Genomic DNA, 17205 nt, shown 5'->3' with positions numbered 1-17205 from the left:
AAGGTGCCCGTTCTTGGAGAGGCCCTGCAGTGCGCGTCGTTGGCCGCTGGGGGCGCGGCTGCCCCCTCCAAACCAGAATCTGTCACGGAGCCGTGATTTTCACGGGCGAGAAACAGCCGCTCCGGTTTATTTTAATGGGGCTGCGGCTCACTCTTCTCCGTCGTTTACGAAGACGTTTAAATGTTCGCCAGGCCTGGTCACGTAATGAAGTCTGCCTGTTAAAAACGCGACGGGTTTCACCACGAGAAATAAATCCCAAAAGTAATAAAAAAGACGGTCGCACGGCGTTTGTCGTCCCATTTCCGTAGATGAACTCGGCTCAGCGCCGTCGCCCCTCTCTGAATGGAGCTGGCCGGAGACGGGTGCGCGGCGCTGATCTGGGATCGGCGGTGAAGGCGCCATCTCCTCCCTCCCTCCATCCCTCCCGTCCGCCCTCCCTCCATCCCTCCCTCCCTCCATCCCTCCCTCTCCGCGCTCCGCGTCGGGTGAAGCAGCGCTGCCGCGGTCAGACTGAAGCAGGTGTCCAACATGGCGATCACGGGCTGCGGATCTCTCTCAGCTCCCCTCCTGCTCCTCGCCGCCTCGGCAGCGTTCCTCCAAGGTAGGACCGCGGCTCCGGGTGCGAGCGCTCTGGACGGCGCCGGGCGGCCGCGAAAGTTAACCGGGCGAAAGAGGAGAAACGCGCGCAGACGAACTCACTTCGGCCGGGAGAAAAAGTGCGCTTTCCAGCCGGAGCGGTTTGGCGTTTTTTTTTTTTTTTTTTTACTCCGCAACCCCATCCGGACGGACGGACGGACGGAGCGGGCTGGAGGGCGCCCGGTACCCCCACTTCCCCGGGGCTCACGCGGGATCTGGCTTCCGTCCGACCCGCAAAGTTCCGCCCGTCACTTCCAGCGCGGGATCAGCGGGACTGTTGGCAGCGACGAACGGATTTTATCGTCGTTTTTGCCGCCTTAATTCGTATTTGGGTTGTTGTGGACCCCCCCCCCCTCTCTCTCTCTCTCTCTCCCTCTCTCTCTCTCTCTCTCTCTCTCTCTCTCTCTCTCTCTCCGTCTCTCTCCCTCTCTCTCTCTCTCCGGCTTTGCGGCAGTACCGGTTCTTATTACGGGAAACGGCAGTGTCGCGGGTCCGACCTCCGGTCAGCCCACGAACTTATATCCGTGGATCTCTTCCCTGCGTGTCTGAAGACGATGTTCAGAAGGACCGCCGCGCGTCTCGGGCTCACTTCACGTCTTCTTTCACGGCGTGTGCCCGCGACGTGGGGAAACGTGTATATTCACACATTCATACTCCACGCGGGCATATTCACACGCGCCGCTCCAACCACAAGTTCGCCTTCGATCCGCCGTTCCGACGGAGCCGCGGAGGGAGGGAGGGAGGGAGGGTCGTGGTGTGATCCCCCCCCCCCTGCCTTTGTGTAACCCCCCCACCCCTCCCACGAAGCCTCCGCAGTGGAATCGCGTGTCCGTGTTTTACTGCGGGGATCAACAGGTTCCGTGAACAGTACACGCCGTGCGCCTGGCGCGCCGCTCCTCTTCCACCGGAACCGCGCAGCCCGGTCCCCGCGGCTGAAGCCCGCACTGATGCGCGTATTCACGCACGTAATAACGCACGTACTACTGCGCCTATTCACGCACGTAATAACGCCCGTACTACTGCGCCTATTCACGCATGTAATAACGCCCGTACTACTGCGCCTATTCACGCATGTAATAACGCCCGCACTGGTGCGCCTATTCACGCTCGTAATAACGCGCAATGTGCGCATACATTTGGAAGGTGGTATAATACAGGTATATTACAGTCGGTTTTTTCCATCCAGGGCTACTTCGTAAAAAAAAAACATTCCCATGTTTGTTACAAAGGAGCAGCGAGAATGAAGCAGGACTTCCGTTCGTGATTTGCACGTCGAGGTGTGGCGGACTGTGCCCCTCCGCGTATGGACGCAGTAACACCTATAAAACGTGGTGTTTTTTTATGGAGTGAGAAATCTCCTGGTTTTGGGGAGATGAAGCTCATTAGTCGAACTGTGGCGGTGGTGGATCGGACAAAATTGCAAACTTGGGTTGGGTTGATTTTCACATTCCCGGACCGCTGCAAATAACGGGCAGGCGCAATAAAAGATGAAGGATGGAGCTATAAAACATCAGCGTGGATGTGGCTGGATCAATACAGGTCACGGGGATGGTCACAATGTAGTGCAGGGTGGATATATAGAGCACCACTATGATGCATTTAATATAAAAGTTGTCCGAGGCGATGAAATAATTCCTGCGTGACGCATCATTTCTCACCTCTTGTGCACAACGAGCCTCCATTTATCAAAAGAGTGTCGGCGGCGCAGCTGTTTGTTGCGGTGCGCACCTTTCCCGACGTGCACGCTGTTGTGCTGGGAATGAAGGCTGGCAGTACGTGGAGACCCGTCGGACGCTTCCCATGGCGGCCTTTCATCATGGTAATTACGGCTCGCTGTACAGGGCCACGTCGGCATTGCGCTGAACTCCCTAAGTTCGGATAGCTCCGGGTGACAGTGTTTCGGCGACGTGGGTAGGATTATAAAGATTTTTTGTTAAGTGGCGGCGAGATTGCAAGTGGGCTCTTCGGCATTTTATTTTATTTTTTTTTTCAAAATTTTCGTTGGAACGACACCCGCGGACACCCGATCCTCATCGGCCAGACGACTTCCACGCCTGCAAGGTTCCGTGGCAAAGTAGCCTGTTGAATTGGGCCTTTTGTCTGCGCCATTTTGCAGTAATTAGGAAAGCTCAGTGCACAGAGTTGAATGTTGTCTAAGTAGTTAAGACCCCGTGTCCCACTTGTCGTGAGGGAGAAATGTCAAAACGGTTGACATTTGAGAGAAAACCAAAACAAACAGAAGCTCTGAAACGAAGCCCCAGTAAAACCCTGACATAAACTTCAAATCCACGCGGGGATCTCTGTATTTTTCTTTCTAAAAGCCTGTTTTTTTATGGTTCTGTAGGAGAACAATGCCACATTTTCTAATACATTTGTACGTTTCAGCCCGGTTCATGTACAGTACAGGTCAAAAGTTTTTTTTGGACACATCTTCTCATTCAATGTGTTTTCTTTATTTTCATGACCATTTACGTTGGTAGATTCTCACTGAAGGCATCAAAACTATGAATGAACACATGTGGAGTTATGTACTTAACAAAAAGTGGAGACCTGGCCTCCACAGTCACCGGACCTGAACCCAATCCAGATGGTTTGGGGTGAGCTGGACCGCAGAGTGAAGGTAAAAGGGGCCAACAAGTGCTAAACACCTCTGGGAACTCCTTCAAGACTGTTGGAAAACCATTTCAGGTGACGACCTCTTGAAGCTCATCGAGAGAATGCCAAGAGTGTGCAAAGCAGTAATCAGAGCAAAGAAACTAGAATATAAAACATGTTTTCAGGTATTTCACCTTTTTTGTTAATTACATAACTCCACATGTGTTCATTCATAGTTTTGATGCCTTCAGTGAGAATCTACCAACGTAAATGGTCATGAGAATAAAGAAAACACATTGAATGAGAAGGTGTGTCCAAACTTTTGGTCTGTACTGTATATTAGGACCGAGTCATGAGGATCGTGTTACTTCTACCTGCATTCAGCTCAGTGAACAATATGATGGTGGCACTCCATTAATGAGGAAAATGAGAGGCTGCGGATCTTAACAGAGGTGCACCTCCCTGCCGTCTGGGTCATGTTTCCATGAATTGGCCCAGGGCCACCGACCCAAATACCCCTTTTCTCTGTAAACGCTCGTGTCCCTTTGTAGGCCTTCTGCCCTGGGTCAACACCAGGCACATTTTCAAGTCAGGCAGCCCTGGAACTACTTCAGGGGTCGACACTTTGCTCAGTGGCTCAGTTCTGGATTCGAACCGCCAACCTTCTGAAAACGGGTCCGTCATCCTTACCCGCCGGGCCATCCGTCTCCAGACTGACTTTGCCCGTGAATCCCTGCAGGTTGACGTTTCCTGGGAATCGTCCTCCCGTTCCTTTCATTTGTTTGGACAGTTTGTTCGAGCCTCAACACACGTAGCTGCCAGAGCTCCAGGCTGCATCTCTCCGCCAGAAGTGAAACCAACAGTAAAGACAAGGATGCCGCTATTAGGCGTTTCCTCACTTTTGAAGTGAGTAGTATTTGTTTAGCTCCACTTGGCTGTCAGGCTAAAAAAAAAAAAAAAAAAAACGGCCCGGCGAATGGCTAATCCACATAAGAATATTTTGGAGGATTAAGGCCGGATTCGCCAGCGGTTGATTGGTGGGAAGTGACAGGGAAGGAGAGGGAGGCGGGATCGCAGCCATGCAGACTTTCTAGATGTCATTTTTGCGCAACGTTAGCGCTGCCTTTCAGCCGAGTTTGTGAGTCGGGCCCCGACGCGAGAGGCGGCGTTTGTACGCGCCGGCATCTCATTTCCAAAATGGGCTTCTCGGAGCCGAACGGATGTTAATGTGAAATGAATAAATGATGACGTTGCGCAGAATGGTGGGGGGGGAAATACCACAGTGCCTGATGGTTGTTGCGGAATGAAACTGCTGGAACTTCACTCACACATTTTTGACAGTAATAGGACGCATTTAGTGAAGTGATTGTGAAACACTGCAGCACAGCACACGGTGACACAATGAAATGTGTCCTCTGCTTTTAACCATCACCCTCGGGAGCAGTGTGTGGGGACCCCAAAGGTTTACTGGCAGCGGTGAGATTCGAACCCACGCCCTCAGTTTTTCCCTTTGATTGCAGCACACGCAAAATTGCGTGCTGCGCAAAGATAAGGGGGCAGTGGTGGCCTAGCGGTTAAGGAAGCTGCCTCGTAACCAGAAGGTTGCCGGTTCGAATCCCGATCTGCCAAGGTGCCACTGAGGTGCCACTGAGCAAAGCACCGTCCCCACACACTGCTCCCCGGGCGCCTGTCATGGCTGCCCACTGCTCACTCAGGGTGATGGTTAAATACAGAGGACACATTTCGTTGTGTCACCGTATGCTGTGCTGCAGTGTTTCACGATCACTTAACTTTATTGTTCCTGTAACTGTAACATGCAGAGTAGCTCGATACGAGTGGTAAAAATTGATTTTGAACTAAATCCTGGGAATCTTTTAGCTCGCATTAATTCAAAGCTTCTTTTGTCTGAAAGGTGCTGCTTTGGAAAGGCATGCAGTAAATACCGAAGTGGAGGGAAAATGACATTAACCCCCCCGGTGGATGAAAACGCTGTCCGCATTCACATGGATGTGTATTGTTAGCCCAGCGTGATGAATGATCGTGGACGGAAAGTCTTTAACGTCTTGATTAAAATTCTTCAGAGACCTCTGAGCTTTTTCAGCGTCCCGGACCCTGTGGCAACATTCATGCTGACTAGCGATTGAATTGTTTATTGCAATTCACTCGAAATCATCTTTTGTTTGAGTTAAAAGAGCCAAACAGTGATGCTTTTATTCGACGGGCCATTCATACGGAGTTCTTGACAGCCTACAAGATTGTCATTAGAATATTGGCTGTCGTGTCATTCATCCCATGAAAGAGGGTTTTATTTGACTCTCTGCTGGTTTCTAATAAGGTTAATAGCCTAAGTTGTTTATGATTCTGCAGTGTAAAGAAAAGGATTGCCCTTGACGAACAATCCCAGTTCATTTGCATAGGACCTGATATTCACCAGCCTGCCCAGTTGCGGATGAGCTCAACACGTGGAATTGCTTTCAATTAGCCCGGAGTTTAAATGAAATTCATTTACACTTCACCTATTTACGAGTAAACATGATCAGTCATTACCCACAATGTACCTTGACATTGGGTTGGAAATTGAAACCGTCTTATTAACGGATGGTTTGAATCTGTTCTGCAGGTAGTTAATGAACTGAGGAATTGAATTCTGAGATGCAGCTCCCCTCCAGCCCCACCCCCCCCCTCTTACACACCAGCTTCGTACGCATGATCTGGACCGCAGAACGCTAAGCTCGCCTTGTACAGACAAAACGAATCTCCCATTAAGCGCAGATCACGAGAGCCTATTAGCGTCACCTTCAGGAACTGTTCACTTGGATGCTGCGCTTGCAAGGTCAATCAGCGAGATGTTTTCACTCCTTTTATCACGTTGAAGTGTGTCTTTATCGGGAGAAAGTAAATGTATCCACACGTTTTCCCATCCCTGCCATCTTCAGTGTCCCATTGGGTACATAACTACTTATCTATTGAACGTGCACGCATGGATTAACTGCTGCTTTGTAAACTCTGTTTTCTCCCCGCAGAGAACATTGATTTGATACTGGCATGTGCAATATTAATATGTCTTTGGAACTGGAGATTCTGTCATCTTCCACACTATGTGCAGCTTTGTGGAGTTTTCATAATGCATTGTTTGCTTGTACAGAAAGGAGATCTCATGGAGTGTGTGTGCTTTGAGAATAAATCTTGTAAATGTAATTTCTTTCTGATCCCAGTGTTTTAGTGTTTTACTTGTCTGATGACTTTGAATTCAAAGCGAAGCAAAATTACTTCACTGTATGACTAAATCAATGATGGCAAACATCTTCACTCATTATTTGACTTCAATTTTTGGAGCCTTTGGTTGTACAGTCTAAGCACGGGTCTGGGAAATATAGACAGTGCCAGTTTGAAACTGTCAATTGATTTACACTAACTGCTTATTTCCTTGCATTAATGAATAAGCATGGGAATCGAGGAAAAAATTGATATGTTGTCCATGGCAACAGTGTTATCACAATACAGCCTGTTTAATAATTCGCTATGATCATGATAGGTTGTTTGAATAGATAGATTCAAAGGATATTTTATACATAGAATATAAACTTCAAAATACTGATACTGCCTACCAGTGTGTGAAATTATTATGCTCTGACCCCATTTCCATGAATTGAAGTCAAGTGTAATAATGTAATAGTTTATCATTATACCTGTCACTGGTTCCATATAATTAAACCAAATTTGATCCATCAGATTAAATAAATGAGGTGAGCACCACTGTCATTTTTGGATGAATTTTCATAATTCTATGGATGTTTTAGTGAATATACCGCTGCGTGGTATAGACCATGTAAGTGGTATGCAATATAAATTTGGCCAACAAGAGAGATTACACCGGTCTAATTCAGAAATAGTCACTCATCGCAAGAATGACAAAGTTGCACATCTACTTGCAGCACTTTACAGTCCTAAATTCGAGTTTAAGGCCTTAAATATCATAAAAATGACTAGTAATTAAATGTAGAGTTTAAAGGTCTTGCATCATGCAAATACCAGTTATTTCAATGGCGTTATGGGGTGTAACAGAAAGTCCACTTTCAGTAGAATTGCCCACATATTGTTTTATCTGGTATACGGTTATGCTATATGTTAAAAAGTTTATTATACAATTTATTATACAATTTATTATACAGTATATTATATGCCATTGCTATGGACACGTTACCCTTTCAAACGTATCAAATATATACCGTCTATCATTAAATTTATATCACAATATGAATTTTATGCCATATCACACAGCCCTAGCATCCAGTCTTTTGACACAATCCAGACTGCATTGAGATCCTATGGCATTTAGTAACTAATTGACGTTAAAACGGTGTACATTTACATTTTTTTATTACAAAATGTACACCTCATATTACGAAGGGTATAATTACTTTGTACATAACATATGCCAACTCCCAAAATATGAAACAAAAAATACATTTTCATTGTAGCATTAGCTACATCCAGGTCAGCCGTATTTACTCTTCATTGTGGCACATACAGTACAGGCCAAAAGTTTGTGCACACCTTCATGGGTTGTAGTAGCCTAGCGGGTAACACCCAGAAGACCCAGGTTCAAATCCCACTTACTACCATTGTGTCCCTGAGCAAGACACCTAACCCTGAGTTGTTCCAGGGGGGACTGTCTCTGTAACTACTGATTGTAAGTCTTTCTGGATAAGGGCGTCTGATAAATGCCACATGTGTTCATTCAGAGTTTTGATACCTTCAGTGAGAATCTACCAATGTAAATGGACATAAAATTAAAGAAAACACATTGAATGAGAAGGTGTGTCCAAACTTTTGCCTGTACTGTATCTAATGGTATTTGGTTTGTCTCAACATCATATCCATTGGGCTTTAGAATATAAGTCAATGAGCACACGGTTGATCATTGAGAATGAAATGAACAACATGTCTTCTTTTATCTTTTTTTTTTTTTGAAGGGGATTCAGCATGTTTAAGACGTTAAATGGCTCGGAAGTTGTAGGCCTTTTCTTTTGGTAACAATCCCTCCTTTGATAGTTCGCACTGTTCACAGCTCTCATTGTTCAACGCTGAAAGCCAGATCACCCATGCAGACAAAAAGATAAATGTGCACGCAATCTTTAGCACTTCCCAACCCGTTCATTTAGCAGAAATTCTCATGAGCCGTCTTTGTGTTTCCTTTCTTTCTTTGTCATTTAGTTGTGGTCGTCGTGCATTGCAATTTGTTTAATTTAGGATGCCAGGTTTCACCTCAATGTTACAAGAAATATCCTTTTTTTCGAGGGTGAATGCAGGGCTCTCTGTTCGAGGATTTCTAACGTTCTCCTGGCAAGCGATATTTTTTCCCCATGCAAAAATAGGTCATGTAATAATCTGTCTGTCAATGCTCTGAATTCGGCGGGGGTAAAGCCCCCGCTGTCAGTATCTGCAGTTTATCTCAGCAAGGTTTTTTTTTTTGTGCTCGAGTTCACTGCTCTCCAAATGCCATGCTTCAGGTTAGTGGTGAAATTAAAAATGCGCTAAAAAAAAAGAAGCCCTCTCGCCGCTGGCGAAGCTACGTTGTAGTTAGGAAGACTGAGTCGCCGGCGTCTGGACCACAAATTGGAACCTGCCGCGTAGATTGTCCCCAGGGTCTAAAATGTGCTCCGCTGTCCAGTGAAGACCGGCTTAATTTTAAGGCGCTGTCAGGAGATGTTTCCTACGAACTCCAACAATAAAAATCCACACTGAAGGTGGGAAAAAAAATGAATCCTTGAGGTTTAAAGGGGCTTTTAAACAGCTCTACTAGGCTTTTTGACATAAACATGCCAATGTGCAAACTTGTTCTTGTTCTACAGAAAGTGCCTTGAAAGCACCGGATTAGTCTCTTTTCCGTCTTTTTTGGTTGTTTTGGCCGACGGGGCTCTCTGTTAAACGCCTCATAATCGCGGCCTGCGTTTGTGCGGCTGCCCTCGGCTGACTGGCGCTCAGTAAACTGGTCGTTCGGGCCGCGTTAATGGACCCGCGACAGTTCAAGGGAGTAAGCGGCTTTAAACCGATTGTGTCATCAGCTGGCGCGGAAGTCGTGTTAGATTTATCTGGGAGCACGGACTCTTTGTCGCCAGAATGAGCCCGGCGTTCGCAGGGGCCTGTTCCCTCTGGGGACGGAGCGCAGCCATAACCGCGGCATGCAGTGCAGCGGCGCAGGGTACTTTTCTGTCTAGACCGTGTCACAGCGCCACGGCCTTTTCTACCAAGCGCAGTCTCCTTTAATGGGTTAGAGGCATTTTTGGAAGCGGCAGGGAAGGTGGCGGTTAGGCAGTGGCGGGCGGGGATGTGGTTTTCTTTTAGGACGAGGGTTTAACTCCAACTTATGTGTATTTGTACATTTACATTTAACATTTACAGCATCTTATCCAGAGCGACTTACAATCAGTAGTTACAGGGACAGTCCCCTCCTGGAGCAATTTAGGGTTAAGTGTCCTGCTCAGGGACACAATGGCAGTAAGTGGGATTTGAACCTGGGTTCATAGGTGAGTGTGTTACCCACTAGGCTACTACCACCCTATATGTACAAAACCACAGATTTCCAACAAGGTTGAATAGAAGGAATTATGTGATAAGGTATTAAATAAGTAAAAAATTTGCTGATTTAAATTTGCTGATTTAAAATGGTTTTGAACAAGGATTTCAAATAATCAGTTAACCCTTTAACACATCTGTTAGAACTTAAGACTAACAATGCTGACAATGGACTCAATATCTGGACAGTACTTTTTTTATTTAAATGAAAATACTTTTTTCTATTAAAAACGAGAACATTCCCAAATGACCCTAAACTTTAGAAGAGTAGCTTGTATTCTAGCTTGTGTGTGTCAGTTTAAATTAGAATGTGGCCCAGTTAAATGGCCTGTCCCCTGGATGGGTGTTTTACATTGATCCATTTAGCTCATTACAAGACGTGACACAAATGATACAAGACTGTGTCGAATATTGAATGTGCAACATGCACACTGTATAAATTGGCCATGACCTGCAGCTCTGCAAGTGTATGCATTACTTTACATCACAGATGCACCCTGGCCATTGGGGTGGGGCATGGCATTATGGTTTAGGGCTGGCCGATTAATTTCAATTAACCATGTTGAACATTGGATTGCCATGTCGAACATTAGCACTAAGCGGAAATGACTTGCATTAATTGCAATTTCATTCTGTAATGATGCCATGATTAATAACAATGAGTATTATGGGACATTTTTCTGGTCACCACAGTTTTGATAATGGGTTGGCATGTTGGCGTGTTTCTTTAACCAGTGATGCACTTCTATGTAATAGGTTATGTACCAAATAGTTGATTTGCTGTAGAGAAATATTAAACTGCAACGATTCTTCTAACATGGTGCCGTGTTCAGTTGCTGCAGAATGACAACTGATTCAATCACAGAAAATTAATCTCGAACTGACTATGACAATTAGCCATGCTGTATGAACCCCTTACGTCCAAGCACCCTGAAAGTCATACGGTCTGAATTGAGCTTTGGGTGCTGATCATGTCTGCTCGCAGTGAGGGTTTTTTTCTTTTGTGGTGAAGCTGATTCCGGTTGAAATCGGCCCACAGAGCTGCCCTGCTCGCTCTCCCAGTCCTCATATCGCGTGGCTCCAGTCGTCAGCTCCAATAAACATTTGTAAGGGGCTGAAGGGCTGGCAGACATTTTTTTTTTTTTTCCTCGGCGCGCTACGCTTTACAGGCTGTCTGCTTTGCACTCCATTTCTGCACGGGCCCAGAATGGAAATGGGCTTTGCGTTATATGCAGCGGGCCTAACCCTTCATGCTTCACCAGCATGTGATGTCACACTGGCTCCTTTCTTTTTTTGCCCGAACAAGTTTTTTACCCTGACTGCCGTTTCTTTTTATTTTTTCTTGGCGTCATGCTCAGAGAGGAGTGTAATGACAGCCATAATGAAAGGATGTGCATTACAAGCGAGGGAAGCTTTCTGACTTTAAGAAAGTTTATTTTTTGCTGAATGAACAGAAGAACTGAATAAACAGAAGCAGCGAGCTGAGCTGAGCTCAGCCACCAGGAAACTTATTTCTCTTAAGTGTTTCTTTTCTTTTTTTAATAAGCCTGTTCTCTATAGAAACTTTTTTTTTGTTAAACAGACCGTCTTAAAGACGTCTCAAGGTACTTACCATACGATTTGTTGCTAAGTGCATCCAAATAAGTCAATTAGAAGCTTTATAAGATCTTTAAATGGAGCCCAGCAGTTCTCAATTAGGGACTCCCACTGTGCCCAGATCAGTGGACCCGCTGAAGGAAATCTTCCCCGATCGCAATTTTTCTCATCCCTTTATCGTCGTGGTCCCTCTTTGCCCCCCTGCCGGGCAGACACCAGACATATTTGGACTTGAGACGTGATCCTGGGGAGCAGAGGCCATCTGGATTAGCGTTTATATCTTTTTATTTCCTGGTCAGAGGGAGTTAGCCAACCAGGGAAACAAGACAGAAGGCGGCGATAGGATGGCTCTGCTTTCTGGGTCAAGTAAAGAGAAAACTGGCGAAGCTTCCGGAGGATTACAGTCCGGGGCTCCGGCAGAAGGACCACTATGGAATTTTATGGATGCCAACAGCTTGCCCTATGCATTCTTCGCATCCTTTTTCTAATTTAAAGTACATCGAGGTTAATAAACAGGAGAGATAGATTTAGAGAGATCATGTGGAAAAAGAGAGAGAGAGAGAGAGAGAGACCTCTTCTGCCACTGATGCAAATGTGAAGCATCGTTGATTCATAATAGCGCTCGGCTCTTCAGACAAAATAGTTCTCTGAAAAAATAAAAAATGATCAAAAAAAATTTAATCGCTGCATCACTGATGACTAATCCACGGACGAGCGTATCGGCAATTCACCCTGAGAAGATGTAATTACTACACAAATGTCTGAATGAAGAGGGCCCTGTTTTTTTTTTCGGATTCGGAGGTGGGGCCAGGGTTTGGAGGTCCTCAACTGGTTATCCCGTGTTGTCGGTGTTGGTGGTACCACCCACGGCACCAGTGCTGGTAGTCGGCGTGTTGGGTTTAATTCCGCGTTTTTTTTCCCCCAGAGCAAGCATCAGCACTAAAGAGTTTTACTTACCGCGGCTGAGGCGCCAAGGAGACCTCTCTCTTGCTTTTTCTTTTTGAGAACGCCATTTGTCTGGTCGACTCATTGTGATTCCTATCTCAAGCGACGGCATGAAATGCAGCATGCGCCGTATTAAGGGGAAGGAAAACATCATTATCTGGAAAGCACATCTCATTGTGGGTCTTTGAGTAGCTCGGCTTTCGGGGCAGCGGGGCTTTGAGGATGGCTTGGCAGCTGAAAAGAACTGAGGCCACTCTCTCATCCTTAAGTGAATGCGGCTCGTCTCGTGGCCCTATCCCCGGCACATTGTCATTGCAGGCCACGTATTTGCTGTCAGCTTATTCTGGGGCCGAAGCCCTTTTCAGGACAGACTTGTGGCCCCAGCAGCCACGTTCAGGGTACACCACTATCCTTCAGTTTCCATTTCTCGACATTTTGTCTCTGAGATTTCAGAAGTCAGTTTAGATTGGCTCAGCATCTGGCAACCGGAGGTCATTTTTCCAAGAGATGCACCAGTACCGGGTATTTTAAAATGGGTAAGAGCTCACTGACAAGTACTGAGTACTTCTGCTGAGCACAGTCACAGCAAATATTTTATACAATCATGTTTGTAGGGGAGGGTTTTTATATATCTTATAACCACTTGACTTTTTTATAAGAAATAACTATACAGATTTTCAATTCGTATATGTAACCTAGATATTGAAAAAGTAGTTTGGTGCATAATGTTGCTGGTACTATGTCAACTTTGATCTGCGCACATGTGCCAAATCTCAAGACAAAGTGTTCTGCAGCCACTTTGGCACACCAGGAAGTTTTAAAAATGTGTATCAATGATGTAGGTCATTAGCTAGTCCATAAATTGACTTGAATCACAAAATATAAATTTTACACATCTGATTTTATCACTGTTAAAATTGATTTATCGCACCAGCACTGCGTCTCATGCTTCCTCACTTGTAACAGCCCCGGCGTTTTTTTTTTTCTTTTTGTTTTTTGCCCCACTTGAATAATTTTTCTCATTACTGAATAAAGGCATTCCCATTTGCTCTAATGTTAGTTAATCCCCAATCTGCAGGGACACAATGTCTTAACCAAGCTGCAAATTAAAGCTGTTTGTAAGGAGAGATATGGATTGATGGATTGGCCTAAGAGGCAAAAGCTTATTAGGTGTTATGCTTTAAGCTGGCACAAGCGGCGTTACCCTGCAGCCTGTCAGTTCCCCATGCCAGAAAAGGCATCAGTTGGGTCTCTTTCGGCTGGGTCTGTAATTCCAACCCTCCGCTCCTAATCTTGCGCCAATGCGAACGCTCACCGGGCCCGTTTGGAGTTTCGTGTTATCGGGGTTCCTGAGCCGTGGAACAATCACGGCCCCCCTCAGAAACAAGCGGCTTATGGTGCGGCATGGTCCGGCTTTCGAGAGTAATCGCCAGGCTCATGCGGGGAGGGTGGCAGCAGTGTGAAGTCTGGGGGTCCGTTAAGGGCTGGTCGACCAATGGCTCCCAATGAAGCCATACACACACACACACACACACACACACACACACACACACACACACACACACACACACACACACACACACACACTTCTTAGTTTATCATTGTCACCCTCTAATGACATTAAATTTCACATAAAGCTTGGAAGTGTTGCCGTGATGAGCTTTTATCTGGTCCGGGTCACACAGCATCAAATCAAATCCGACTGATCTAATTAAACATAATGACTTCCTTTGTAATTTCAGAGCATTAGTTAAGCGGAGCAACAAGGCAAGGTGCTAAGAGCGCTCAGCAGAGATGCTAATGACAGCCAATAAAAGGTGTATTGATTGCGGCCAGCAGGCCCCATTGGCATGTTTAATATGTTCCTGATTTTGACGATTGGTCCGATCCTGTGCACCACACTGGGAAGAATATGAAAGAAAAATAAAAATCCGTTACAGTTTAGTGATAATAAGAGGCTGTTTAATGCTATGCAGTTTGTTCTAAAACAGAACCAGAAAGAACAAGGATTACATCTCTCTTACTAGTTCGTTACTTCATCTCCATCTTGGGCTACACGGGCACAACAGAGCAAGATTTACTGTTTGCTGACCTTTCAGATCTCACTACTGTTTCATTTATGACACCCTATTCCTAGTATTACTTTCCAAAAGCTTCTGCCTCCTCTCAAGTGCACTCTACCAAAGGGGGTAAAAAAATAGATTTATAGATCATTAAAGTCACTGGCCACTTAGTATGGTTTTCTCTAATCGCTAAATAATGCAGTTATTTAATGTGGTCGAGGCAGATGGTAATGGAACAGTGGGGGAAACGGATGGGAGGATATTAACCTCTGTAGATCCATTGGAGTTTTATAGATTTGCAGGGACCTGGATAATGAGCAAATTAAGAGCAGGCCGCTTGTGGCACGCTCCCCCTCGAGTCCAAACGGGCAGTAAATGTAAGTTTACAGCGTACACCCTCGGAGCCTTAACCTCGCCTTTGGGTTAAGCTAGTTTGCTTGTATGCGTAATAAAATTAAAGCGCCTATGTTCTTTATTTAAGGCTTTCGGGGATTGCCTTAGGGAAGTTCGATTATTCTTGGACTGTCGGGCCTTCATTAGTTTATCCTTTTTGTAATTGATTTGATTGATTAGTATATGATTTATTTGACCAAAACAACTACATATCAGATGTGGTGTCAAAATTCAAAAACACTATTGATTTTTAATGAATCATCTACTGGCTCAGTAAGAACCTTATAGCTGGATTCCAAGATATATGTGACGTCTGTATTGACAGTTTCAAATTTATGTCCCATGACTCCTGATCCTCGGGATCTTATTTTGCGCCCTTTATCGCTGGAGCTGTGTAATAATGAAGCACAACTTTGATCTTTTTAGTACATGCACGGTTGCATAAAGAGTCATGTGCACTAGCGCAACAAGTGGAAAGTCTAGAGTTGGTCGTATGTTGTTTAAAATCACATAGCGGGGTTTTCTATGTACTATATTTGTACTACATTTGATTTATCATAATACGTATGTGGTCTTATTTACAGTATCACAACATATGATGAAATATGTCATCATAACCCCTGTATTGTATTATCAGACTGGTGCCAATACAAAGTAAGATTTTTCAGATACTATTTTTCTAGCACCACTCAATCGAGCCAAGAATAGCTGTTAAGTGGCGCCCAATTTACTTTTCTCATCTCCTTCCAAACCGAGGGAAGTGTATGTTCATTATGGCCTTGCGCTCTTTCAATGTCCCTGTCCAAAACACTGCTAAAGAGCCTATTAACCGACAAAATCTTTATATCTTTCCCTTGCACTGAAATAATGGCCTTCCTCTTAGCAGTCAAACAGCAAGTTCAAAATAATCCAACCCGGATTATTCAACTCGGGAGTCCAGAGAGATCCGCCGAGGCACCCAGAGCCGTGGGAAAGCAGAATTTTGGAGAGAGAAGAGACGCAGGCATGCCGGATAACAAATTTGCATGTCTTCGGTGGTGATTTAGTTTGACGAACACGGGACGCTTATGAATCTGCGGAGACCTGTACTCACGGTGGGCGAAGGAAAGGAACGTCTCTCCCCATGTCCGCAGGGGAAGACCAGTAGCCCCCAGGCATCCCATACATGCCTGCAGGGGAAGAGACGTCCAATGGATTTTCCGTACGTTGGTGTTGTATCTTCGCCCTCTGTCGCGTCTGAAGTGCGGCGGGGCTCTGCAAACCTTTCATGAGGCACGACCCTTAGAACCAATCGATACATTTCCTCTCGAAGAGATTGACCTTGTATTGATTGCTGGAAACAGGAAGTGCAGCGATGAACCGATGCTTTACCCTCTGTACCTGATCTTTTTATTAAAAACATCACCCATCCACAAATAATTCTGCACGTTCTCCTCTGCAGTTTTTGCACGATGGACCCCTGGAGCCTTACTGTGCTGTCTGGGGTCACAGTGCGGCACGCAGTGAAAAGTAGAGAGTGAGAACTCGGCGCGCAACGTGCCAGCCCTCTTTAGGACGTCCAGACGCGGTGCAGATTGCTTCACCACCCGGCCCGCTTTGCCCCTCCTCAACACCAGGCGGTCAGGTCTCCACATTTCCGGCTCCAGGCTTTAGCATTTCCATCGTGGGGGCGGGGGGCCACCGTTGTTTCTCGCCGCTCAGCCCATAAATCCTCCGGTGCCTGTAAGCAACGCTTGATTGACCGCCTGTTTTCCGCGGGCCCGTTCGGATCAAGTACGATCCCCGCGTCCAGGACGGCCATTTAGCAGAGGCCGCTGTGGAGTGGCGGAGGGCTGATATTCGCCGAGGTGCTAATCAGCATGCTAATTGTAATATTGTGTTGTCAACCGGGCTGCCGTGATGAGTGTGGTCGAGCGAGCCGGTTTGCGTGTGTGAGTGTGTGTGTGTGTGTGTGTGTGTTGTGTGGCACAGAGGGGTAGAGTGCTTAGCCTGTGTTGGTTGATGACGTTTGGCATTCTCTCTCATTACTGCAATTACGTCTCCCAGGCGCTCAACATTTAACGAGGCACGCACTGCGGCTAAAATAGACCGAGAATGTCTCCCTAGAGCCTAGACCTGCATACACACACACACACACACACACACACACACTTACCCAGCACCTACAATGCACTAATGAAGAAGAATTAACAGAATATGTAGGGAATACGTATACGCAAGTTCAGATTTATGGTCCCAGTAACAGGGCCCGGTAAGGCCAGGTAAGATTTCATTCCTGTTGTCTTCATGAGTATTATAATCTGCTTTTTTTGCACTTGGCTTTTATATTTTTATGCAAATTAATTGAGACGTTTGCCAATAACTTTCAGTACATACTGAGAAGTACAGTACAGTCCTG

At 45.8% G+C, this 17205-nt stretch overlaps 1 protein-coding gene across 5 annotated transcripts in view; it reads left to right on the top strand.

Annotated features, from left to right (window-relative positions):
- The first annotated feature begins 480 nt into the window (after positions 1-480).
- Positions 481-17205, top strand: part of cadm1a (cell adhesion molecule 1a) — a 244629-nt gene continuing 227904 nt past the window's right edge. For 4 of the 5 annotated variants that reach the window (XM_028984677.1, XM_028984676.1, XM_028984674.1 and 1 more), the window contains exon 1: positions 481-601. In XM_028984677.1, the coding sequence (XP_028840510.1) occupies positions 529-601 (73 nt within the window). In that variant the 5' untranslated portion in view covers positions 481-528. The remainder of the gene's footprint in view (positions 602-17205) is intronic. The other variant, XM_028984673.1, reaches the window with a different exon arrangement.

The sequence above is a fragment of the Denticeps clupeoides genome, chromosome 6 (assembly GCF_900700375.1).
Source record: "Denticeps clupeoides chromosome 6, fDenClu1.1, whole genome shotgun sequence".
Classification (NCBI taxonomy): domain Eukaryota; kingdom Metazoa; phylum Chordata; class Actinopteri; order Clupeiformes; family Denticipitidae; genus Denticeps; species Denticeps clupeoides.
This window is presented reverse-complemented; position numbering and strand designations above follow the sequence as displayed.